This window comes from Ambystoma mexicanum, chromosome 4p (genome assembly GCF_040938575.1).
Source record: "Ambystoma mexicanum isolate Mex_15411 chromosome 4p, UKY_AmexF1_1, whole genome shotgun sequence".
NCBI classification, from domain to species: Eukaryota; Metazoa; Chordata; class Amphibia; order Caudata; family Ambystomatidae; genus Ambystoma; species Ambystoma mexicanum.
In genome coordinates, this window is record NC_090927.1 from 898,152,885 (window position 1) to 898,180,229 (window position 27,345).

The window sequence follows — 27,345 nt, forward strand, 5'->3', positions numbered from 1 at the left end:
CAAACTCCCATTTTACTTTTAATCCATGGCACTTTTTTAAAGTAATAGGCAGGAGTCTTTCAAAACCTAAGGGTAACTACCTTCTTTGCGCCATCATACACCACTTGCTCAAACAAATGTCACTCCGGAATTACTTCACAACCACTCCAGGGAAGCCTACACACAATGCCACTCTCCAGAAGCTGCACAGTAACAATTATATAACCAAGACAAAGGGCCTCATTATGACTTTGCCGGTGCAGAAACAAGGGTGCTGGTAAACTCACCGGCACCCTTGTATCCCGACCGGCAAATTACAAGTTTGCCTGCCGGGGGACGCTGCGCCCGACAGATCTGACCCAGCCAAGCGCAGAGACCACGGTAGGAAGACTCTTCACGGAAGCGCCGGCACCGTTGTTAACAGTGCCAGTGCTTCTGTGAAGCCATTCCCATTAAGTCCTATGGGACTCCACGGGAATGGGTAACAACATTTACTGGCACCTAGCTTACCGGTAATTTTTCTGGCATGTCAATGTGGCATAAAAACAAGAAATGAACATGGGCGTTTATGTAGCTGCAGTGGGGAGAACAAGGTGAATGGCGGCCCTGCCTTTAATTCTTACAGAGACAGAATACTTTTAGAAAAGGCATTTTCACTGAAGAGCCTGTGTTGAGGTCCCCCCCCAACGACTCGTGAAAGCAGAAAAGGAAACCAAAGTAAGGTAGCCGGTGTTTTTCATCACCTACCCCTAGCAATGTTTCAACCTTTCAACAGAGTACCTTATGGGCGGCATTTGAAAAGCAAAATGGTTTATGGTCCGAACTAATTTCAGCAATGTGTTTGAACTGTTCTGCTTCATAATCGTGATAATCTAGCCAATGTTGATTTAACAGAATAACACATTTTAATTTTAACATTTTTCATTACCTTCAAAAACTTCAGGAGCCATCCAGGCTGCACTGCCTTTGTTGTTGGTCATGTGAGTTTGAATATCGCAGGCCGTACCAAAATCACAGATCTTAAGCACTGTCCCGCCAGCAACCAGGAGCAAACTGTCCAAAATAAGGGAAAGCGACAACCATAACTGAAATAGAATGCTACAAAACAACATGAAAACCATCACAGAACAGGAAATGAAAGATCTGAAACAAGATGTGCAGATGTAACTTGGTCACCAAAATGTTTGGAAGAAACGAAAGCAATGTCTGTTGCAAATATCATCATGCAAATGTTTAGAAAAAGACATCGACTCAGCTTTTCGGAGGAAAGATGACATGATGCAGAGATAGGTGTTACATACAGTGCTGCTTAGACTATATTGACAGGCACCAAGTATTTGCCGTTTGAGTCTGGGGCATGAGGCCCGACAGGCATGTGGTGCAACATCAGGAGGTGGTTCTGAATGCATGATTATTCAGGGCAGGCGATGAAAATCCATCTGGTAAGCGAGGACAAAGGTGTTGGTACACACAGTTATAATGTTGAATGGAGATAAACGGTGCCAGCTAAAAATTAAGATTCCTAAGGCAATGACAAACATCTACTGGCAGTGGGCACAAGCATCTACATTGGGAAGGGGAATGGGTAAGGGATTCCCCTATCACCAATGTTATCACCTATGCGATGCAACAATTTTAGGAGAGCAATATTCATAAGGGTTCCCCCTGGCATATCCCCCCTCTTCCGTGGGCTTGGTCACTGGAGTCACCCACTGTTCTCTACAGGAGAGGGCCCTTCCCCACTAATGCCCCTTTGCCCAGTGTCTTGAGCATGGCTTGGTTGGGGTTACTGGGTGCCAAATGGGAGCAGTGTGTGTGGCCTGGGGAGTGCTTGGTTCCTTGTCTAACCAATCTATGCTTTTTACAGTACTGTGTGCAGTTGGGCATCACTGACAAAGATCTCGGTCTCCTCCATGAAGCCTTCACGGGGAGGAATTCCATCTACCTGAAGGCATCATTGACTTAAGAACCTAAGGACTTCACCCGCTACATCTTTGCATCTGCCCTGCTGAAAGGAGGGCCCGATTGGCCGTGTGCCCCTGAAGAGTCTGAAAAGGACACCCTCTTCCTCTGTCTATCAGCATCTGTCTGCTGCTAGGCTGCCAGGTGAGTTTGGTGTGCATTTCTCTGTTCTCTCTCTCTCCCCTCTTTCTGTTCTCTCCCTCCATCCATGGAGCTCTCCATCTCACTGATTTACTCTATCTCCTATTCTACCTCCCTTTCGAAGCCCATAAGGAAAAAGTCCACAAGGGATCTCCTGGTCTCCAATTCACTCTGTCACTCTCTCCCCAGACCTATGGACCAAGATATGGTTTCTGTCCTTCCTCGCCTCCCATTAATGGAGGCACCAGATGGGAAGTACTCTTGGCAGGCTTCTCATCCTCCAGGTGAATCATTAATGTCTATCACAATAGCACTATCATGTCCCAGGGCCCTCAGCTCAACCTTCTCCTTGATAGGCGTCTTCCGTCTCTCATCAACTTCCTCCCTTTGCCTGCCACTCCTCCGGCGGCCATCCCCGACCCTGCTCCACCTCTGATGGGCGCATCACGCCCATGTACCCCCCCCCCCGGAAGAACTTCAAAGGTGGTAGTTCCACCTAGCTACCCGCAACTCTCGCTCTGTCAAACACGCTTGTGATATCTGTCTTCTTGAAGGCTTTGACCTCGACATTCTCGCCCTCAGCGAGACATGGTTCACTGCCAACTCGGTCACTGCTTTTGACAGACTCCTGTCTCAGGGCTACAAGATCCTCTCCAAGCCCAGGCCAAACCGGTCTGGAGGTGGAGTGGCCTTGATCTTCTCTGACTGGATCCCTGTCACTTTCATTCCCAGTCAGTCCTACTCCTCCTTTGAATGCCTTGTCTGCAGGCTTGGCATCTCTCCAACCATTTGCTGACACTCGCCACCATCTACAGTACCCCTGGACCGGTTGCCCTCTTCCTCTCCAAGTGGTCTGTCCTCTTTCCTTCTTGCCTTAACCTCCAAACATCTCCTCAGTGACTTCAATATTCACCTCGACTCTCCCGAGGTGGCCAATGGACTCTTCCACAGCCCCTGAATGCCCTTTCCCTCACCATTCATCCCTCTAGACTGACTCACTCTGCCGGACATAACCTGGATGCTCGCATCTCCTCGGACATCCCCATCTACAACCTTCTCACTACACCTCTCTCCTGGTTGGACCATTCCCTCCTTTCTTATTGTCTGGATCTCTTATGGCCCCCTGCTAACACTCTGCCTGCAGTGCCCGTCTTCTTCTCCATCATTCGACCGATGAAACAAGTGTCAGTTGCTGTCATTGCCATCACCTTCATTCCACTCCCTCTCCTTCCACTGACTCCCATGCGGACTCTGCCCTTGCAAATCTAAACCTTTCTATCACCAACACATTGGATATCCTTGCCCCTGTCATGAGTATGCGAATGAAGCCTGCCTACAAGCGGCTACAAGCGCAACACCTGGTATTACACCGACCTAGCCTCTGTGCAACGCAAGTTTAGATCGGCTGAGGGGAAGTGGCGGGCATCAGACGCAACTTCTGACATCTGGCCTGTCGCCTGCTCCAAGCAGCACCGAGCTCATCATCCTTGGTTCCACCCCTAACTTAAATAAACAAAATCACAAATACGCCAGCTTTAGTATAGACGGCAATCCTATTAATGTAGCCAAAGAAGTTAAAAAGCTAGGGTTCTATCTAGATGTCACCCTATCCTTCAGTAAACAGGTTAGTTCCATGGCCTCCTCTACAGCTTACACCTGTAAATTAATAAGAGCAACTAAACTCTTCTTTTCGACCCAGAGGTGCACTACCTTAGCCAAAGCCCTAATCGATGTCAAAGAACAAGTTACTTTCTTACCTGGCAACGTTCTTTCGATGGGATGGTCCGACGACGTATTCCATATCTATGACATGTAATCACCACAGCTGTGCTGCTTCGGAACTTTTTTTCTGCGTCCTGCGTCGATGACGTCGATGCGCCGTCGTCGAGGACCTCCTCCGACATCCGATGTGATAAGTAGGACGCACGTAGCCTCAGTTGTAGTTTTTTCCCCCAGAACGTGTGACATTAGTCAACTGCCAGTCAGACACAAAGCCTTGCGGAACGTAATCTGCAATCGCAAAATTCTGCAGCAGGGAAGGCAGGGCGGGAGCGATATGGAATACGTCGTCGGACCATCCCATCGAAAGAACGTTACCAGGTAAGAAAGTAACTTGTTCTTCGAGGGGATTGAGTCCTCCGACGTATTCCATATCTATGACAGACTCCCAAAGCAGTACCAGAGCAAGGAGGAGGGAAAGAATTTAGAATCAAAATTTAGAATAGCCAATCAAATAGCAGAGCAAAGGACCGCCTTGCCAAAGGCCAGATCCTGTCCTCGGATGGAATCGAGGGAATAGTGACGTACAAATGTATGTACAGAAGCCCAGGTGGCTGCATCACAGATGTTGCGAATAGGAACACCCCTCTGCAGGGCAGTAGATGCAGCCATACCCCTGGTACAATGGGCCCGCAAGCCAGCCGGTGGGTCCTTACCCACCAAGCGGTAACACTCCAAGATGGCCAAAATAATCCAGCGAGAAAGTCCGTTTCGTCACAGCTTGCCCCAAACGCTTTCCAGCGTAACCAATAAAGAGTTGATCGTCCACTCTGACCGGGGACATGTGTGAAACATAAAAGCTTAAAGCTCTCCTAGGATCAAGACTATGGAGCCTCTCCTCTTCCTTACCAGGATGCGGAGGAGGATAGAATGCTGGAAGAACAACCTTCTGGGCCAAATGAAATTCCGTCACTATCTTCGGAAGAAAAGAAGGACGAACTCTAAGGACAACCCTGTCCTTGTGAAACACAGTGAAGGGTGGCTTAACTGAAAGTGCCTGTAACTCACTCACTCTGCGAGCGGAAGTAACCGCAACTAAAAACACAGTTTTCAGAGTTAACAGCCTCAAAGGGCAAGAATGTAAAGGCTCAAACGGAGCATCCATAAGAAACTTAAGAACAAGGTTTAAATCCCAACCGGGCACCAGGAAAGGTGACTGAGGGGACACATTAGTGAGCCCTTTCAGAAACTGTGAAATTAAAGGGATTTTAAAGTAAGAACACTCTTCAGACGAGCGCTTAAAGATGGACAGCGCCGCCAGGTAACCTTTAATGGTACCCACTTGCAAGCCCCTGTGGGCCAAAGAAAGTAAAAAGGACAGAACCATGGGAATGTCACATGCAAAAGGATCCACATTCTGAACTCTGCACCAGTCGCAGAACTTACGCCAACGGCAACGGTACAGAGACTTTGTTGCTGGCCTTCGGGCCGAAAGCAACACCTCCATCACGTCTTCCGGGAGGTCCCAATCCTTATACCTCAACCTTTCAGAAGCAAAGCGTGAAGGTTGAGGGATCTGACCTCTGGATGGAGAACCTGACCCCCCTCCCGTGAGAGCAGATCGTCTCGGTAGGGAAGACGACGTGGAGGGCAGATGGACAAGTCGAGAAGGTCCGGGTACCACGTCCTCCGAGCCCACGCCGGAGCAATGAGAATCATCCGGTAACCGAACTTCCGTAACCTCCGCAGCACTTGCGGGATGACGGGGACTGGAGGAAACGCGTACAGCAGCGGGAATGACCACTCCACCACAAACGCGTCTCCTAAGGCTCCTTTTGGAGGAAATTCCTGCGAGCAAAACCTTTCGCACTTCTGGTTGACACTGGAGGCGAAGAGATCCACTTGAGGGGTCCCCCAAAGGCCGAAGATCTCCAGGAGAAACTCCTGAGCCAACTCCCACTCGTGAGAGATCGCGCTCTGCCTGCTCAGAGCGTCCGCCGTCACGTTTTAGTCTCCGGCCAGATGAACTGCCGAGATCGAAACTTCCTGCTGGATGGCCCAGAACTCGAGCTGCATCGCCTCCCTGCACAGAGGAAGTGACCCTGCCCCCCCCTTTTTGTTGAGGTAGTGCATGGCCACTGTGTTGTCCGTCAGGATCAGGACACTCTTTCCTCGCACAGTCAGCAGAAAAGCCTTCAGGGCTAGCCTGACGGCCCTCAGCTCCAACAGATTGATATGGAGTCTGGACTCCGACGGAGACCAACGACCGCTGACTGTCAGCCCGTTGGCATGAGCTCCCCATCCCGTGAGGGATGCATCCGTCACGATCGTCACCTCCGGTCAGGGAAGCCAAAATGGAGCCCCCTTCATCAAGTTGCCTTTGACGGCCCACCCCAGAAAGTCCCGGGCAACCGAGGGCGGCACCTGAACCGGGTCCGACATCCTGCCGGAGGACTGCGACCATTGCGTCTTGAGTGCCCACTGCAAAGATCTCATCCGCAGGCGAGCCTCTGGCACCAGAAGAATGCAGGATGCCATGAGGCCGAGCAACCTCAAGAACTCGAACGCTGGGAGCGTCTGGGCATGCTGAAACTTGTGCACCATCTGCTGAATGTGAAGAGCCCTCACCTGGGGAGGAAAACACTGCCCCAGGGAAGTGTCGAGCACTGCTCCGATGTACTGGAGCCGCTGTGTTGGCGTCAAATGGGACTTCTTTAAATTGAGGGAGAAGCCCAGCCTGTGAAGGGAGTGGCAGGTGACTGACAGATGATCCAGGACTTGCTCGGGAGAGCTCCCCCTGATCAACCAATCGTCCAGGTAGGGGTAGACGTGAATCCCCCCTTGTCTGAGATGCGCTGCCACCACCACCATGAGCTTGGTGAAAACCCTCGGGCGGAGGTCAATCCGAACGGCAGGACCCGAAACTGAAAGTGTAAGTCGCCAACCGCGAACCTCAGGTACTTCTTGTGCTTGGGATGGATCGGCACATGGAAGTAAGCATCCTTGAGGTCGAGTGACACCAACCAGTCCTGAAGCTGAAGGGCCTGGAGGACTTGAGAGAGAGTAACCATCTTGAACTTGTCCTTCCTGAGGAGTTTGTTCAAACCGCGCAAGTCCATGATGGGTCTCAATCCCCCGTCTTTCTTCGAAATCAAAAAATAAGGGGAATACCATCCCTTGTTCCTCTCCTCTACAGGCACCAGTTCTATGGCACCTTTCTCCAGCAGGGCTTGAATTTCCTGCGCAAGGAGCGGATCCGGACTCTGCAAAGAGAGGTTCCCCGGTGGATTGTCGTGAGGCCTGTGCCGAAAGGGAAGACAGTAGCCGTGGGTTATGATCTCCAGAACCCACACATCTGAAGTAATGGCACGCCACTCTACAAGATGCTGCGCCAGCCTTCCCCCAACCGGCGAACCATGGGGCATGGCCTCATGACTGAGTGGTAGCGGCTGCGGCGTTACCGGAGGGCAAAGAGGCAACTGCCCGAGCTGCCTTGGCACCACGGGTACCCTGTCGTCCACCTCTGGTACCCCTGCGTTGGCCTCTTTGACTGCCAGCTCCTCTCGCTTTACTGAAGGAGGAGTAATAGCGAAAGGAACCACCCCTCCATTGCTGTCCCCTAGTACGAAAAGGCGGAGGTTGGCGAACTGCAGCGCCCAACGACTTTGCTGCAGCTTTTGAGGTCTGCAACCTCTCAAGGCTCTTGTCAGCCTTGCTGCCAAAAAGGTGCTCACCGTCAAAGGGCATGTGAGGAGCCGGGACTGCACATCAGGAGCAAACCTGCGTATCACGGTGCTCGCCGCCATGGACCCACTGACGCATTCAGCTAAGTACAAACCCGACTGAACGGACTCACACATGGCATCCTTACCATCCTGGACCATAGCAAGGAAACCATCCCGTTCGTCCCCTTGGGGAATATGTTCAGCCGCTAACGCAACACAGTTCCACAGAGTGTATGTGAAACGAGACAAGGCACAAATGGAGTTGGCCGCCTGAAGCGCCATACCACCAGAAGAAAACACTCTTCGCCCAGCCATCAAAACGTTAGTGGTCCCTATCAGGAGGGATGGTAGGGTACGACGCCTGCTTTGCCGGGGCCGTGGCCGCCTGCACCACCAAACTCTCTGGAGTGGGGTGCCTGGTCAAGTAGGCTGGTCGGTATTTTCGCAACAAGGACCTGCCCACCGCCGGGAGACTCTCCGGAGCAGTCCAAGCCGCCGCCACCCTTCTCTGTAAAGCCATATGGAACGGCAGTACCGGGTCAGTTGGGGGATCAACATCAAGGATGTCTGTGAGATCATCCTGCACAAACTCCCCTGGGGGAGCAGGCCATCCCAAGTACTCAGAAACCCTAGCCATAAGGCGCCGGTACGAGGAATCGGCATGAGAGCCAGGCTCAGGCCTACAAAACTCCACCTCCGGAGAGGTGTCCAGTCCACTGGCATCATGCAGTGACTGCCTCAAATCGTCAAACTGACTATGGCCCGAAACAATTCCATCCGGAACCTGACTAGGAACCAGGCCATCAGAATCCTCATCCGCCTCTGAAATATATTCCAGGTGGCGAAAAGAAGGCACCCAAGAGTGCTTGCTCTTAACCAGAGCCCTCCTACGGGGTTCCCCCGACACCCCGGCCTCGAAAGGCGACAACATCGAAGCCGGAGCTCCGAGCGTGTCCTTTGACGACCTGAGCGTCAACGGCTTCGATGACTTCCTCGGAGCCGGAGCCTCGAGAAAGCCTGTCGACGCCCTCGACGCCTCAGACGTCTATGTCTTCTTCGAAGACATCACAGGTGCACACAGTCTCGAACGCGTCGAGGACCGGGACCTGGAACGGGTACGTCGAGAACGAGTTCCCTTAACCGAACGGGACCTCTCCAGTTACTCGTGCCGACCACTCTTGCGAGCGGTGTCTCTCGAACTCTCACGACCGACTCCACTCGGGGGCGCGGACGGCTTAGTACCCTGCGACTCAAGAATCGCCAGCATTTTCTTCCCGAAGGAAGCCCATTCCTCTGGCGTCGCACGGCTTGTGGGGTAAGCGACGTGCCGGGCAGAGTCCTCCGAAGAGGACCTGGAAGACGACCGGTGTCGGCGCTTCCGAGAATGCCTCGAAGATGCTGAGGAGTGGCGAGACCGACTCCTAGAAGGAGACCCACGAGACTTCCGACGATGACGCGGAGAGTCACCTCTAGAATCATCCGTCGAAAGCCCCGCAGACTTTGACTTCCGGGGCTTGGACACCCGACCTACCGACAACTTCTTCTTACGTTCGCGTAAGGCTTTGGACGTGAGCGACTGGCAGTCGATACAGTCATCCGTGTCGTGGGCCTCCCCGAGGCACCAGAGGCAGGCGTCGTGCGAGTCCGTCACCGACATCTTGGACCCACACTCCCCGCACTTCTTGAAGCCCGGACGCGGGGTCGAAGACGAAGTAGAAGACATCTTCACATGAAGGATTTTCACAAAACGAACAGGTTCGAAGAACCGAGAAGAACAGAACTCCAAAGAGTCGAGGCGTTAACCGAGATTCACGAAGCAACACGTTCGCGGAAAAAACAGAACTGATGCTACGGGCGTCGTGCGTCCTACTGATCACATCGGATGACGTCGGAGGAGGTCGGAGGAGGTCCTCGACGACGGCGCATCGACGTCATCGACGCAGGAGCCGAAAAAAGTTTCCGAAGCAGCACAGCTGTGGTGATTACAGGTCATAGATATGGAATACGTCGGAGGACCCAATCCCCTCGAAACTAGATTATTCTAACGCCATATATGTAGGAGGCAATAAATATGTTACAAACAAAATCCAGATTTTGCAAAACAATGCTCTCAGAGCAACTCTGAGTATCTCCAAAAAAAAAACACATCTCTAACATTAGGAGAGTCCACAACTGGCTCACCACCACCGACAAAATGATGCTCAAGGTAGCTTCTCTAACGCACAAATGCCTCAATAATGCAGCCCCTCGCTACTTTGTCGAAAGAGTCAAGAGATACACCCCCAACCGATCTACCAGAACTGCCAACTTACTTACAGTCCCCAGATTTAAACCAACCAAAACTGGTGGTAATAGCTTCCAGGTGAAAGCAGCCCAACATTGAAACTCCCTACCAACTACCTTAAAGACACCTCAAACCTACCCCACTTTAAGCACAACTACATTCAGTGGATAAAGGAAAATGACTGCTAACCTCACCCATGCTTGCCCTCCTTATGTACATTTTGTAAATTGCTTTGTAATGTTTCTGCCTTGTACTCACCCATGTACACACCTGTAAATTACTGTACAGCACTGTAACCAAGCTGAGAATAACCTTGCTGCTCCTGCGCCCCGATACCCTTGGGTCTGGCACACATTACAAATGAATAAAACAAAAAACAAACAAACTCAGAACTTCCGCCACATAGGAGGGATGATTGCGCTATTGATCTCATCCTTGGCAGCCCACTACCTTTTGGCAGGATGTATATTCTGTCTGCAAAGGAGAAGGAAGTTCTCAAAGAATACTTACATACTCATCTGAAGAATGGTCTAATCTCTGAATCTACTTCACCTGCTGCATCACCACGTGTTTTCATTCCAAAGAAGAATACATCTGAATTTTGTCCATGCATAGATTTCAGAGGACTTAAGATCACGTTACCAGACAAATATCCTATGCCTCTCATTCCAGATATCGTTGTGGCCGTGAACGCTGCCACTACATACACCAAGTTAGATCTACGCGAAGCCTGCTATTTAATCCGCATAAAGAAAAGCGATGAGTGGAAGCCAGCATTTTGCACACCCTTTGGCCATTTTCAGTACCGGATCATGCCATTTGGATTAGCAAATGCACCTGCTGTCTTCCAACGGTTCATGGACCATTTATTTGCAGACATCTCACTAGATTACGTTATCATCTAATTAGATGATATCTTGGTATTTTCAGCATCTGCCACAGACCATACCCAACATGTACAGGAGGTTTTACGGAGTCTCCAGCAAAATCATTTATTCTGCAAGCTCGAAAAATGTGAGTTCAATAGACCCCAAGTTGCCTATTTAGGTTATATTCTGTCTGCAAAAGGTACCGCTATGGATCCAGAGAAAGCCACAACAGTTCTACAATGGCCAACCCCTGTCTCAGGCAAGGACATCAAAAGTTTTCTTGGCTTTGCAAATTTTTACAGGTGATTTATCTGACATTTGTCCACCCTCGCACAACCCATGACTAACCTCCTGAAAAAAGGAGTCTCCTTCGTCTGGTCCCAGGAGACACAACAAAGCCCCAGTCCTTGCTACCCCAGATCAAAACCGTAAATTTATAGTGCAGTATGAGGATTCTCCCCACGCTTTAGGGGCAGTCTTACTACAAATCGATTCACAGGGCATGGAACGTCCAGTAGCTTATCTGTCTAAAACATTATCCCCAGCTGAACTGAATTATACTGTTCTGGAATAAGAACTTCTCGCCATCAAGTGGGCTTTTGAAGAATGGCGTCATCTGTTACTTGGAGCCCAACAACCCATTGAAGAGAGGACTGATCACCACAATCTTCGAGCACTCCAATATGCATAAACTCACAATAGCAGACAAGCTGTTGGACCCATTCTTTTCTCCATACCAAATCATTTTCACCTTTATTCCTGGTTGAATTAACCTCCGGGCAGCTGGCTTATCAACGAAAGATCATATGTCAGCATCTAGATTCAAATCGAATTGATATATCTAAAAGCCATATTAATTCCTGTGATTTATAATTTTCTGCAAAAGATTGAGGGACAATCAAAAGACATTGAAGAGGCACATCCCAAAGTCATTCGGAAACATCAGCTCTCGAAGAGTAAGGGCTGTTTTTTCAGAATCACGACACACTGCAGAAGGAAGTATAGCGATTCCGTCACGACACTCAGGCTACAGGGCATCAGTGATTTGTGAATACATTGGATTTAGTGCAAAGACACTTTTGGTGGCCTTCATTCAGGAAAGATGTGCAGGACTACATCGCCTCCTGTACCATCTGCTTACAAACCAAGACTCCTCGCATACCCCCAGTGGGCCAACTAGTAAAGATACCAATCCCTACCAAGCCCTGGCAGGTTATCTCAACAGATTTTATAGTGGATTTCCCTGCCTCAGACATTTGTACCATGGACATGGTCAACATTGATTCACTAACCAAATTGGCACATTTAATTCCTTTACTCGGTGTTCCTTCGGCTGCTCAAATGGCCAGGATATTCATTGATCGCATCTTCTCTCTCCACGGTTTACCTGAAACTCATTTCCGACCAGGGTTCGCAGTACACCTCATGGTACTGGAAACAGGTGTGCACCATTCTTGGCATCTCTTGAGCAATCAGTTCAGGGTACCTCCCACAAACCAATGGGCAAACTTAGTGCTTAACAGACAATGGAGGTTTATCTTTGATGCTACATTTCTTCGGCTCAAGATAACTGGAAGGGACTTTTACCTTTGGAAGAATTTGCATACAATAATGCTACGCACTCATCCACCAAGACCAGTCCTTTCTACTGTACGTTCGGCTATCATCCTGCAGTTTTTCCTACCCTGGTTCCGCATACCACCGCTTTCCTGGACATCGACAGGCTGGTGGACACCATCCAGCAAGGCCATCCGACGGCACTTCTCACTTTGCAGGAAGCACAGTCCAGGATTAAGAGGTTCGCAGACAGGCACAGAACGCCAGCCCCTCTATCACAGTTGGAGATTTGGTATGGTTGGCTTCACGTTTTCTTCCCAGACGATTTGTTCTGTCTAAATTGTCTCCCAGGTTTTTTGGGCCTTTGTGTTTTGGAGCGTAAAGGATCTGCGGCCTTCCGACTCAAGCTTCCCAGCTCTTGGAGTCGAATACACCCTACCTTTCATGTATCTCAGCTTAAGCCTGATCGGCGCAATCGATTTCATCGTACGGTGTCTGAGACCGCCTCCCCCCGGCCCCCCCCCCATGTCCGGACATCCGCTGGTCCTGAATTTGAGGTGGCCGGTATTTGCGATTCCTGGTACCATAGGGGCTCCCTTCAGTATTTGGTTGACTGGAAGGGGTATTGCCCATCCGAGCACTCTTGGGAACCTGGTTTTGGGGTTCACATGCCGCGTTTGGTCCACTCTTTTCATCTTTGCCACCCGGGGAAACCGTTGGTCTATCCCCTTTGGAGGGGGCATACTGTGATGTTTGGACGCCGTTGTTGGTCATTGTGGCATCGTTGGCACCGTGTTTTGGGTATTCATATTGGGCCTCACAAGATGGTGTTGACGCTGGATCTCCTAAGCAGCGGTATATGCATCTCTCAGGTACTGGCAGCCTTGACTCTGCCCTCTGTTCCAGTAGCAGTACTTCAGGAGCTGCGTCCAGAGCAACAATGCGTTGCTACTCCTTTAGTCGCCACGCTACGCGAATTGTCGCTACTAACTTTAGATTGTTAGATCCTCGCTAGCATAGTGCATGTTACCTCTTACCTATTACTGTAATCTGTCCGATTCTTCCTAACTCCAGGAGCGGCTTCCCATCCGCTTCCAAATCGTGCACCTACGATTGTCGGAAACACTTCAAAGACGGACCCCATTCTCTGTTTAAGTTCATTTCGTTTTCAACTCTAATACACACTTGCTGATCTCTGTCTCGTCTATAGCTCGAACTCTGCATATTCATTTCCGTACTACACTTACCAGCAGCCTTCACTTCTGATCGTGTCTTACAACACGGTCTCCTTTTTTTTGTTAGAACGCACTCAATACCCGGTAGGTTTACATTTCTCCCTTAACCTCTCAGTCTCTTTCCTTACTCCTTCATACTTACTCGAACCTGAGCCCACTTATCACCCACCATTAGGTCTTTGTTATCAGAAGCCGATGAACCATTCGCCTCCATTTGGAAACAACTGACAAAGGACTATTATAGCAAGGTAAATTACCACACAGTGCATTTATGACAGTAGTGAATATTAAACCCCCACTTACAGTGTGCATTTCATTCCATTGAAGACAAGCTGGGCGGAAGGGAAGTTACCCGGGACATCGGACGACAAAACGGACTTCTCGAATATATGCTCTCACGCCACACACGTTTTTTCCCCCCACAAGGGTTTCCCTGGCGGCCTCTATCTACTCCAACGTTATCGGAGCACAGAGTGGAGACCAGGTAGATTCTCCTATCAGCAGGCTTTGCAAAGGATACAGGTTAATGGATGCCATGTATCTTGACTGCTTGTATTTTGGATTGGAAAGGGCATTAATGCATAAAAAATATCACACATCTCCCCTTGGTGTCATCTTCGATTCCTCTCTCTCCTTCTCGCCTCACATTGCAGACCTCGCCAAAAAGGCCCACTATCAGCTGCACCTCATCAAAGGTACTCTCGCTTTCTTCACCTGCTCCCATAAACTTAAGGTCTCCAGAGCGCTGGTCCCCTCTAGGCTTTACTACTGTAACTGCCTCTTCCTAAACCTTCCTCCATCCTCCTTCTGTCCCCTTCAACTAATCCAGAATAGGACTGCAAGACTTATTCCTGTTCTCAAGCCCAGGGACTGCATCTCTCCAGCCCTAATGTTTCTCCACTGGCTGCTGGTTGTTGGTAGGATAGAACTCAAGACACTGTATCATCCACAAAGCTTTCTGGGGCCTGGGACCTCGCTACATCCAACGTTCTCTCCCTAAATACCTCCCTGCTAGAGCCCTTTGGTCTCCTAGCTCCATCTCTCTGTGAATCAGACGCTTCTATAATCAAATAGTGGGGGGGGTAGAGGTCTCTCTTCTGCAGGAGCCTCCCTCTGGAATGGTCTCCCTGCCCCTCTCAGACTTGAGCCGGGTCTTCTAAAAGTTCTGAAAGCTCCTTAAGACACTCCTTTTCTCCTTCACCCTGCCCTTCCCCTGCCAACACCACCTTCTGCCTCAGTGATGGGGTGCCTGGTTCCCTCAGAGTACTACATGAACCCAGGACCGCACGCCTAGTTCCCCCCCCCCCTTTCCCTGCATTTCTTGGCACTTGCCCTCTAGCCTTCCCTTAGCACTTGCACGTCTCACCTTCTCTCCCCCCCTTGCACTTCGTGTTCTGCACTTCCACGATCCAAATGTCACAAGGCCTAGTAGGACCATTATTCAATCTTTCTCCCTTGCCCCCCCCCCCTTTTGTCTTGGGGCACCTTGAAACACCATTTGTTGTATAGGCACCTTACAAATGTCCAATAAATAAATATTAGTCACCAATGCCAATGTTTTTGATCGGGCTTCTGGAGTTGGAGAAATGCTGTGGGAAGACTGGTGAATGAGACACCTTATAACATATGTTGTGGTGCTGCCTGAGACTTCAGGGGTTTCAGGAGGATGTCTTGGACATGATGGACTAGGTTCTGGGAAGAAAATCCAGGGTATGCATATGGGAGTGATTCTAGATCTAGACAAAGAGCCAAAAAAAAAAAAAAAAAAAAATCGAGATCTAGGTTACAAATTTGCCTTTCAAGAGCCCTTTTAATAGCCACTAAACACATTCTAATGCTGTGGAAACTAAGTAAACAGGAATGGCAAGAGGATATGTTGTGACTTGCAAGATATGGGAAGAGGATGTTTGATATAGGCGATAGTAAAGATAGATTCACAGGCTTTTAAAGACTGCATATAGAATTTGCATTGTCTTGTCCGTTCGTTATGCTGTTTTGTTGGGCTACTCCTGTGTTGTTCCAGTGTGAAGGATGTGACATATTTTTTCATTTTTGCCTTGCATTTAGTACAGTACAAATTCAGATGTGGTCCCTTGGGAGTGATTTGCATAGTGACCTGGTTTATGAAAATTAATTCTGAGCAGTTTGGAAAAATAAACCGGAGAATGTGCGTTATTGTCATTACTTAATAATAATGTTGCATTTATGTAGCGCTACGAACCCTGAGGCATCGGAGTGCTGCTTATTTTTACCCACGGTGTGTGGTGCTCATTTATCGACCACGAAAGGACAAAAGGCTGAATTTGGCCCTGCGTCAGCAGGCTCTGTACGGATGGCAAAGTGAGCGCTCTACTCGCTGTGCTATTTGACCAGCTAATTTTCAAATTGGTCAAACGTTTGTTGTTCATCTGGAACTTTGCGCATTAGTGCTTGTTAAAACCAATACAGAGGAAATGGCTCTAAACATTTTTTTAAAAACAAACACAGGACAATTTCAGCTTGTACTTCAGAACTCACTGAAATACTTTGGGGGTCTAGCTAATTGCTTACATGCATTTACTATACTGATAGATGCCCATCTTTAAGAGAGAACCTGCATGCCTGCTTATGGGTGCACAAGCACCCAAAGCCCAAGTATATGGATCAGGTTGGAAATTGCTGGGAGCTATTCCGCTCCTGCAAGTTGCCCAAATAAAGACTGGTTAGCTTGACACAAGTTGAACCCAGAGCTTTTAATTCCCCCAGCCAACTGGTGCCAAACAAATATAGCTAAACGGCATTAACTAGGTACGGAAATGTGTATACAAGGAGCATTAGGACAGGTGTAGAAAACATATAAAGCATAATATCACCAACAAGGTAGTGTTAACGTTAGCTTTGTGACTCTGTATGTCCTAGCTCTGTGTTCTGCAGAGGTAGCTCTTCCTTACTGGTTGGTAACGATACACAGGAGCCGCTTTAGGACATGCTTATCACATCCTTATTTTAATCCCTCTGGTTACTTAAAAAGGTGAACCAAGTTTGCGTAAGAGGTACTGCTGGCTTACTGCTTGGTTACTAGGTTGAGCCCAAGTGATTAGCCCTGTAAGATTTGATGATGCTTCTTTCAAGTGTCTTGTTGTAGGTTTCTGCGAGACAAGGCTCTGTGCTAGGTGGCGATACATCTGGTGGATGGTAGCAGGTGCTCCTGCTGGAAAAAGCCACCTTATGATTTAAGGATGAAGCTGAAACTTACTTGGCTTGAGGACAGTCCTTGGTGAAGTACACATTTGGACTTTGACAAATGCAAGGCAAATCCCCTCCTGTACTACTGTCACCATTTTATCTGTAATACATTATTTGGGGTTTTCTTTAGTATCTTGTTCCTTTTTATCTGGGGACACAAGAATAATGTATTTACCCACCTGGGGACCATACAATGCAGTGGCATTAAATTTGAGCTCAACGGGCTGCGAGATATCACACTTTGTCGCCGAAATGACAAAGTGATAATTGGAGTTGGCCCTGAGAAAACAACAGTTGGCAGAAGGCGTATGCAAAGAAGGCCGCAGCCTAAACATCCAAGTGAATGGTGAGTTTGACAAAGGGGCCTGGTACCACCACAAGCCACGTGAATCTAGACAGCGAGCAAAGAGGGGTAGTTGGGAAGGTTCCCCACGTTACCTCCACAATGCCACAAGCAAGAGGCAAAGTATTAGTATTACCACAAAGTGCCAGTACACAGCACTATCCCTTTAAGAAAGCCTGGCATATCATAAATGTAATGGTCTTCTTTGTGGTTGGAAATATACCTAGCCGCTGTGAATACCAATGAAAACAGCACACTAACATGTAGATGTTGAAGAATATAGTACATGCAGATGTCCAACAGTAGTCACCAAAACGAGAGCTACTGTCTCCTTGCGTAACTCGCAAACATCATGGATGGAGAAAAGTTTACTTGTTGTTGAAGCAGGAGAGCAGAGAATAGGCTACAGCAGGGCCAGGCATGACTACTCTGCTCAGTATACAGGAGCAAAGAAAACCAAACTGGCTGCAAGAAGTCATCCCACTCCATCATCCTCACCTGGGGAAAATGTGTAGTCTTACCAATCCAAAATGTCCAAGTAAAACAGATACACGTAAAATGCATACATAAATTACAGTCCCAATTACTGGCTTGGCTATGGGATAAAAGGGGCTGGATTAGAGCTTTTAGTGTGGGTGTTTGGAAAAGGGGCTGTCAGTGGAATTTTGAAGACGGCTGGAGAGCGCAGCAACAGCATGAGGTAGGAGGGTGAAGAATAGAGTAGTATGGTAGAAGGAGATTGGATGAAGGCATTGAGAGGAATATCATGTGGCAGTGTCAGGAAGGAAGAAAGAAAATGAGATCAGGTGGAAGTGGTATGAAGTTATCAGGAGGAAAGAGGACAAGGAGAACAGCAGGTGGAGGTAGGTGGAGGGTGTCAGTAGGCAGGAAAAAAGAACAATGCCTGGCAAACAAAGGAAGAAGTCAGGCAGAGAGTAGACTGAGAAAATGAGCATCAAAAGGTGGTTAGAAAAAGGTAAAGTCGGGCCCTAATGAAACAAAGATAGTAAAGTTAAAATGTAAGTCTGAAATGGAGGGAGCCTCAAGTGGGAGAAGTAATTAACATTTGGCAAAGTGTTGAGGCTGAGTGATAAAGTGTGTTGGTCGGTCAGTGAACTAGCAAAAGGAGCAGGGTTGTGGTGAGACTAGGCCTTCTAACCATTGATGTACCAGGCCTTTATATGCTTATAAATCTTGTAAATACGACACCTTTGATCTTTCCATGTGTATAATGTATGCACCAGTTGAGAGCAGACAGGAGTGCAAAGGGCAGGTGACCTTATACAAACCAGAACATATCCTTTGCATTTTTTCTGCCTGAATGAAAATTGCAGGCCATTGAGAAGTGGTCTGAAAACAGACATTTGTTCTCTGAGCTATGTACACTGAGCCAGTCAAAAAGACACTGCACACAGTGACGAATGGTTTCTTTCTGTTCAACATCTGCTGTGTTTTGTCTCTACAGATGCTCAGGGGAGGAGCCTTATGCATGCATATTTATTTTCCTAGAATTTTCGTTTCTTATCAGTAATAATATGGAAACATTTGTTACAATTGGAAGTATCATTTGTAGCTAACAAATGTTTGTGCAATTAAAGAATACATCAACCGAACAAACGTATTTTAGGAAGTTCCTGTGTTGAGTGCATTTATCATCAAGATGAACAAGTTACTTCTTACCTTGTAACGTTCTTTCGACGGGATGTTCCTCCGACGTATTCCTCATCTTAGATATCTCCTTCCAGCTCTGCTGGCCTCGGAAAATTTTTTCTCTCTTGAGGGCGCTGCGCGTCGACGTCCTCCGAGTCGATGCCCCTCGACAGCCGCCGTGTCGACGTCATCCTGCCTATAAAGGCCGCGCGCAGCGTCCGTTGCTCAGTTCCGTTTTGTAGCCCACAATAATACTTTCTGGACTAAACTAATCACCCTGAAGGAGCGTAAGCTGCAACAACAAGGGAAGTAGAACTGCGGGGATGGATGGGAGGGTCGATGAGGAATACGTCGGAGGAACATCCCGTCGAAAGAACGTTACAAGGTAAGAAGTAACTTGTTCTTCGAAGGGATTGTGTCCTCCGACGTATTCCTCATCTTAGATAGGCTCCCATAGCAGTATTCTATTATCGGAGGAGGGAGTACTGACTTCACGCTGTCTTCTATTGATGAATAGAATGCAGTACAGCCCTTCCAAACCTAGTCTCTTGACTGGAGGAGGAATCCAAATTGTAAAAACGTGTAAGGGTATGGACAGACGACCATGTAGCAGCCGCACAGATGTCTTTAACCGGCACGCCTCTTTTGAGGGCCGATGAAGCTGCAATACCTCTGGTCGAATGAGCCCTAAGGTTTTGAGGGGGCTCTTTCCCTGCCAGTTTATAACATTCCAGAATGGCTAGAATGATCCATCTGGAAATGGTCTGCTTAGTTATTGGTAACCCCAGCTTGTGACCTGCGTAACCTACAAACAGCTGGTCTGCCTGTCTTATCCTGGCTAGTCTACTGATGTAAAAACTTAAAGCCCTCCTAGTGTCTAGCCTGTGTAACCTCTCTTCCTCTTTCCCCGGGTGAGGAGGAGGATAGAAAGATGGTAGGGTAATCTTCTGAGTGATATGGAATTCAGAAACCACCTTTGGGAGGAAATTAGGCTTCACTTGCAGGACAACTTTGTCTTTGTGAAATATTGTGTGAGGGGGTTTACAAGAAAGAGCTTGTAATTCGCTCACCCTTCTAGCAGATGTAAGTGCTATTAATAAAACAGTTTTAAGGGTAAGGAATATTAACGAACACGAATGGAGAGGTTCGAAAGGTGTGCCCATCAGGAAAGTTAGTACTAAGTTTAAATCCCATAGGGGAACTTGGAATGGTCTTGGGGGATAAACATTGGTTAACCCCTTTAGAAACTGTATTACCAAGGGTAATTTGAAATAGGATGGTTCTTCCGCAGTACGCTTAAAGATGGATAGCGCTGTGAGATAGCCCTTAATGGTGCCAACTTGAAGGCCTGAATTTGCCAAATATAGTAGGAAGGACAAAACCATTGGTGTACCACATGAAAAAGGGTCGATATTCTGTTCTCTACACCAGCTGCAAAATCTGTTCCAACGGCAGCGGTATAAAGACTTTGTTGCTGGCCTCCTTGCCGAAAGCAACACCTCCATAACATCATCAGGGAGGTCCCAATCCTTGTACCTCAGCCTTTCAGAAGCCAAGCGTGAAGGTTGAGGGTTTTGATGTCTGGATGGAGAACCTGACCTCCCTTCTGTGAGAGTAGGTTCTCTCTGAGTGGAAGTCGAATTGGAGGGCAGATGGACAAGTCTAGAAGGTCCGGGTACCACGTTCTCCTGGCCCAATCCGGGGCAATTAGGATCATGGTTCGCCGGAATCTTCTCAACCTCCTGATCATTTGAGGAATGACAGGGACCGGTGGGAACGCGTACAGAAGCGGAAACTCCCAGTCCACTATGAACGCGTCTCCCAGAGCTCCTCTCGGGGGAAATTCCCTTGAGCAGAACAGGTCGCATTTCCTGTTTAGGCTGGTGGCGAACAGATCTACCTGAGGGGTTCCCCAAAGGGCGAAGATCTCTTGAAGGACTTCCTGAGCTAGTTCCCACTCGCGGGAGACTGTGTTCTGCCTGCTCAGAGCGTCCGCTGTCAAGTTCTTCTCGCCGGCTAGGTGAACTGCCGATAGAGAGATTCCTTCTTGGATTGCCCAAAACCAGAGCTGCATCGCCTCTCTGCACAGGGGTAGTGATCCTACGCCTCCTCTTTTGTTGAGGTAATGCATGGCCACCGTGTTGTCCGTCATTATCAGGACGTTCTTCCCTTGTACAGCTGGCAGGAACGCCTTCAGCGCAAGTCTGATGGCTCTCAGCTCCAATAGGTTGATGTGTAGTCTGGACTCCGATGGAGACCAACGACCGCTGATGGTCAAGTCGTTGGCGTGGGCTCCCCACCCCGTGAGTGAGGCATCCGTGCCGGGAACCTGAAGAAGATCTGTCATTCTCCCTGAGAATTGTGACCACTGAGTCCTCAGTGCCCACTGGAGGGATCTCATTCTCAGGCGAGCCTCTGGCACTAGGAAAATGCAGGATCCCATGAGGCCTAGCAACCTCAAAAAGTCAAAGGCTGGGAGACGTTGGGCATGTTGGAACTTGGTAACCATCTGTAGAATATCTTGAGCCCTCACCTCTGGTGGCGAGGCTTTTCCCAGGGAAGTGTCCAGGATCGCTCCTATGAACTGGAGTCTCTGCGATGGTATCATTTGTTACTTCTTTAAATTGAGGGAGAAGCCCAGTCTGTGAAGGAAGTGGCACACGTGATTTAGCTGGATCTTAGCTTGTTCCGAAGAAACAGCCCTGATCAACCAATCGTCCAGGTAGGGGTAGACGTGAATCCCTTGCCTCCTTAGACTTGCAGCCACTACCGACATTAACTTGGTGAAGACCCTCGGGGCGGAGGTCAGCCCAAATGGCAGCACTCGAAATTGATAGTGAGAGTTGCGAATTGCGAACCTCAGGTATTTCCTGTGTTTGAGATGGATAGGCACATGGAAATAAGCGTCCTGAAGGTCCAGAGATACCAACAAGTCCTGGAACTGAAGGGCCTGGAGGATCTGAGAAAGAGTGACCATCTTGAATTTGTCTTTTCTGAGGAATTTGTTCAATTCTCGCAAGTCCAAGATGGGTCTCAGTCCTCCGTCTTTCTTTGGAATGAGAAAGTAAGGGGAGTACCAGCCCTTGTTCCTCTCCGCTACACGTACCGGTTCTATGGCACCTTTCTCTAGCAGGTCCAAAATTTCCTGCAAGAGGAGCGGATCTGGAGCTTTCTGAGAGCTGATCCCCGGTGGATGACTGAGGTATACGTAGGAAAGGCAGGCAGTAACCTTGGGCAACTGTTTCCAATGCCCAAGCATCTGACGTGATAGCCTGCCATACCGCCAGATATTGAGTCAACCTGCCTCCTACAGGTGTCCTGTGAGGGGAGTCCTCAGAGTGGTTTTGGGGCGGCTGATGCAGATGCCGATGGTAAAGAGGCACCTGCTGTTGCTGCGGCTTTTGAATATCTACCCCGTCCACCTCGGGTAGTTCTTCTTTGTCCCCTTTGAGCCGGTCGTCCTCTACCTCTTCCGAATGCTGAGTAGAAGTGAAAGGACTTGCCCTCGCAGAGGTTCCTGTGGGACGAAAAGGAGTCTGACGGATTGCAGCTCCTAGGGATTTTGCTGCTGCTTTTGAAGTTTGCAGTTTCTCTAAACTGTCATCCGCCTTTTTCCCGAACAAAGAAGAGCCATCGAATGGCATGTTCAAGAGCCTGGCTTGCACATCTGGGGCAAAACCAGACTTTCTCAACCAAGCGAATCTCCTGGTTGATGTACTTGCCGCCATTGCTCTGCTGATACGGTCAGCCGAATCAATGCCCGTCTGGAGGGATTCGCACATAGCGTCTTTACCGTCCTGTATAATATTCAGGAACGCATCCCTTTCTTCTCCCTCCGGGATGCAGTCAGCCGCTGTAGAAGCACACTCCCAAAGTGTATGGCTGAACCTAGCAAGGGTGCAAGTAGCATTAACAGATTTTAACGCCATGCTACATGCTGAAAAGACTTTCTTTGCCATAGCATCATATTTTTTATCGTCCCTGTCCTGTGGGACGGTAGGATAAGCCGTCTTGACATCGGTAGAGGATGCTGCCTGTACCACCAGACTTTCTGGGGATGGGTGTTTAGACAAAAACTCTGGGTCTGTAGAAGATACCCTGTACTTTGTAGACAGTTTTTTATTTACTGCTGGTACTACATCTGGGGTTTCCCAGTTTGTCATGATATTCCTCTGAAGAGCTTTATGAAAAGGCACCACAGGATCCTCCTGTGGGCCTTTGTCAAGAATCTCCGTGAGGTCATCTTGTTGGAAAGATTGTGAAGGTGCAGACCACCCCATGAACTCTGTGATCCTGGCCATTAAGGCTCTATAGGGGGTTTCAGCATGCTCCCCCGGGTCTGGCCTAGCAAACTCCACCTCAGGGGAAGTGTCTAACCCACTTGCCTCATGTAAGGAATCATGAAGATCCTTTAACCTGCGTTCTTCAGAGGAAATTTCCTCTCTAATTGGGGTTACAGGTCCCTGCAACTCAAATGTGTCTTCCTGTTCAGACAATTCACCCTCTTCCAAAATTGAGGACATAGTTCTCAATTGTTCTGAACTCATAAAGGGAGTAAATCCCATTTCCAAGAGAGAGGGAGCGAACTTGTCATTATCGGCCTCGAAAACGTCGATGTCGTCGACGCCGACGTCAAAGGCTTCCAGCGTGGCGTCGAAAACAAAGGCGGAGGCCTCGAAGACCTCGACAGAATTGGAATTCTACTCGACAATCTCGAAGCCATCGACGTCGAGGACCTGGGGATAGTCACTGGGTGTGACGTAACCGTGACTTTTCTTGGCATTGACGCCGGTGTCGAAGCTGGCGTCGAGTCGACAGACCCGTGTGTCGAAGGTCCCTTCGACAACGGCGTCGAAGACATCGACCTCGACGGAACCCTCGTCGTCGAAGGAACCTTCGAGGAAGGTTTGGAGGTCATAGTCCTACTCGAGGGTTTGAGACGCGCTCGAGAGGTTTCCTTCGCCGGGTACTGCAACTCGCGGCGTTTTTGACCTTCGAGTCTTTCGACCAGAGCATCGCTCTCGGCAGTCTTCGAGGGGGTCGAGGCCGCTTTCTCGAAGACGTTCATCATATTTTTGCGGAATTCCTCCCATTCAGCCCGGGAACTATGTTTCGTGGGGCAAGGGATTCTTTTTGGCGAAACAGAGGAAGAGGAAGACGGAGAAGGGTATCTTCGAAGTCTCCTCTTCGAGTGCTTCGATCTCGAGGAGTGATGAGACCCACTCCGAGACCTGGAGCGCGAATGGTGACGAGGAGACGAGTGTCTCGACTTCATCGACGAAGAAGAAGCTTTAAAAGTCTTACCTTTCTCCAGCTTCCCCCTACGCTTCTTCAGGGCCTTAGCTGTCATGGACATACAGTCCTCGCATTCCGAACAATGGTGTTCAGCTCCCAAACACCACAGACAAACTCTGTGAGGGTCAGTCAGCGACATCTTTTTCCCACAATCTCGGCATTTTTTGAAGCCGGATCGAGGAGTTGTCGGTTCCGACGAGGAAGCCATCGAGTACGGATCGAATGACTCGAGGTAAATAGGATTAATCTGACAAGAACTGAGCAACGGTATTCCGAGGCACTGAGTAAGCGTGGAAAAACAGAACTGAGCAATGGACGCTGCGTGCGGCCTTTATAGGCAGGATGACGTCGACACGGCGGCTGTCGAGGGACATCGACTCGGAGGACGTCGACGCGCAGCGCCCTCTAGAGAGAAAAAATGTTCCGAGGCCAGCAGAGCTGGAAGGAGATATCTAAGATGAGGAATACGTCGGAGGACACAATCCCTTCGAAACATCTATGTGGTGTGTTCCTATACATTAATGTGCAGTGTGAAGGCATCATGAAGCAAGACACAGAAAACAGACGTAAAGTTACAAATAAAATGGTTTAAATGTCAGGCTGGCTGAAGGCTTAACTTGCCCTATGCTAAGGTGGGATTTCATTACCTGAGTAACTAAGTAAAGTCGGAGTCAAACAGTTCAACTCAAAAGGTATGTGTGTCCAAAACCTATCCTTGCCCTTACAACTAAAGCTAAACAATGTGTAGGGATGTCAATAATCAAAGAAATGGTGATCAAAACAAAGTTATTAGCTTCTTCCAGCTCTTAGCTTCCTTTTCAGCTCCCCTTCCCCTAGTTCAAGAAAGTTCCACACAATCTTCGAGGAGGTTCCCTTCACCCAAGTTCAAGGCAACAGTTCAAAAGAAAAGGCTCTTGAGGCTCCATCCTCAAGACTATATTTGCAGTTCATCAAATCTCAGGCTTCCCTTCCCAAAGACTTCCACGTAGCAACTTGTACATTTTTCAGTCTCTCAAAGTTCAACACAACTCCAGCAACAACTCCAGGTCAACTTGACCCTCTTTCTGGATAGCATCAATAGTTTGCTTATATTGCTCCTCCTTGGTTTGTTTCACAACGCCTCTGGCTTTCACAATGTTAGGGCTACCTGCTCTAGGCGCAGTTGTCAGACCACACAAACCACCCATCACCGGTCGTGCTACCAGGTACCCTAGACTCTTCAGCCCACACAGGTTCTATTGTATTTGCACAGATTCACATTCACTTGCCTCTCCTCGTTGGCCTCTTGACTATGTGAAGGTTAACACTCTCCTGGCTTCTCCTGGTTAGCCTCTTGGCTTTGCCATCATATGTCAAACATCTCATGCAAGTCTTTGGCCTTGCCACATTGTATCCATTCATAAAGTTCACGCTGTGGTGGTCTTTTTTGTTCCCCCACCTTTGTCATGTTATTTCATACGTGTGCACTTATTTTGTAGATTTTCAAAAGGGCACTTATCCTTTTCACTTTCATCAGCTAACAGCTATGCCCACAAAGGTTTCATTCAGTTCAATATTCAGTATGCGTCAGTTTGGTATTTCGTTACTTATGCGTAGTGTGAGAAACCTGAAGGTGATACACCGCTAATCTCCGTAGATCTGTCATCCAGGTGGCCAGGACACGGCCATTGCCATTGGATCCAGTTCCTGGGGGTGGACCAGTGGGGGAGAATCACATGGATAGGGGTGGGGGGGGGGGTCGTCGCCGGGGAGTGGAAGTGGGACACAGACAGTTGAGACGCGGTACCCACCTTCCCTATAACACCTTTTCCCCATCATAATCCGTAGGATATTTAGACGCTCTACCCCACCAACCACCTTTTTCCGACACAAACACTTTTTTACACCGTGAATGACAACGGACTAACACCAGAGCGGTTTACCTGATATGTCCCAACACAAGGGTCAGGCAGAGTCAGGCAATTGACAATAACTACACGCACCCGATGGCCCTTTCCCTTCCCCACAGGGATAAAAGGCAGAGCACGGGAGCATACTTTGAGCAAGGAAAAACGCACGAGGAGGCAGCAATTCCAGGACAGCAGATCAAATAGAGGAGAAAGGCGGCGAGACTTGAAAGGACAAGGAGGGAAGTGCCCTTGCCCTTATCGACCCGGAGCCACGAAGCCTCCGTGAAAGGAATCGTAAGACCGGGAACTACAGCTGATGTGTTGGGGTAACAGATTTCAATGGTGCACGGGGCCCTCCCACACTGGTAATCAAGGCGGGGAGCCGCACTTGCTACCGTGGTACCGTCCTTGACTCTAGAGACAAGAAACACCAAGAAGTTTAGCACAGCCGGTGAGTCGGAGGGAGACCAATAGTAATTCAAACTGTGTTGAGCGTAGGTTGCAAACAGCAATATGATATGAATTGAAGGCAACAAAGAACTTGTGTGTTACTGAACTTTTAAGAAAGCCGCTGTAGAGTGGTCCGGCACTGCGTGGGCACTCATTCGAAAGACTCTGGCTGGTCCCCTTTTGTTGAAACTACAAATACCAGGAGGCCCTAGGAGAGCCCGACGTAGGAGGTGAAAGTAGACAGACAAGGGTCGAGTAAAATCCCTTGTACAATCAAAAGTCTTTGACCCGTTGTCAAGAGGAAAGCTAAGGGAAATGAATCCCACATTGTGATAAAGAAAAGTTAGTGTATCTGGCAAATGTGAACCCGGCTGAGGGATGCCTGTAAAACGGGTGAGGCATAATAACCCAGTGAACATTGTGACAAGAGTGAACCCGGCTGAGGGATGTCCACAGTGAATGATTGTTTAAAAAGACATTGAGACTTAAGAACATTACAGGTAAAAATATAAAGGGTGAACTGTGTGCATCTGGCCGTAGTTGGTTCACTAGTCAGGTGACTGATGGAGGCTAACATTAAAGAAGGATTGGAGCCCGGATTAGGGGGATCCAGGGGTGAAGAGTTATCACCCAACATAAGAGATTACTGAAAGAACTTTATCGTTGACACATCAGGCACTCTGTGGCAAGAGAGTTTGGATGAAAGACATTTGGCCACAGAAGGTCCTGATATTGCTGAAAAGCACTCTAACGTCGTGTTGGAGAAGCCCAGTTGCGTGTTGTGCTCAGGAGTCCCGCCTTGTCCCGTGCTAAAAACATGGGGACGGGAGACCCAAGCTATACCAGCCTGACTTATTTTGTGAACACTTCTTTCTTTTCTGGTGAACATCATCCCACACTACTTTGTAACTTAGTGGTAAGGATTTGCAATAGTTTTAGTATAGGCCCTTTTTATTTGACAAGACGCACTAGGACTGCCTTATTATTATTTGATGGTTGTAGCTTTCTCCCATCTTAGATTT

The 27,345-nt window shown here is 48.7% G+C and overlaps 1 protein-coding gene across 14 annotated transcripts in view; it reads right to left on the bottom strand.

The window, feature by feature from the left end:
• Positions 1 to 27,345, bottom strand: part of MAP3K7 (mitogen-activated protein kinase kinase kinase 7) — a 1,005,666-nt gene that overhangs the window by 674,176 nt on the left and 304,145 nt on the right. For all 14 annotated transcript variants that reach the window (XM_069606471.1, XM_069606465.1, XM_069606460.1 and 11 more), the window contains exon 6: positions 908 to 1,032. In XM_069606471.1, the coding sequence (XP_069462572.1) occupies positions 908 to 1,032 (125 nt within the window). The remainder of the gene's footprint in view (positions 1 to 907; positions 1,033 to 27,345) is intronic.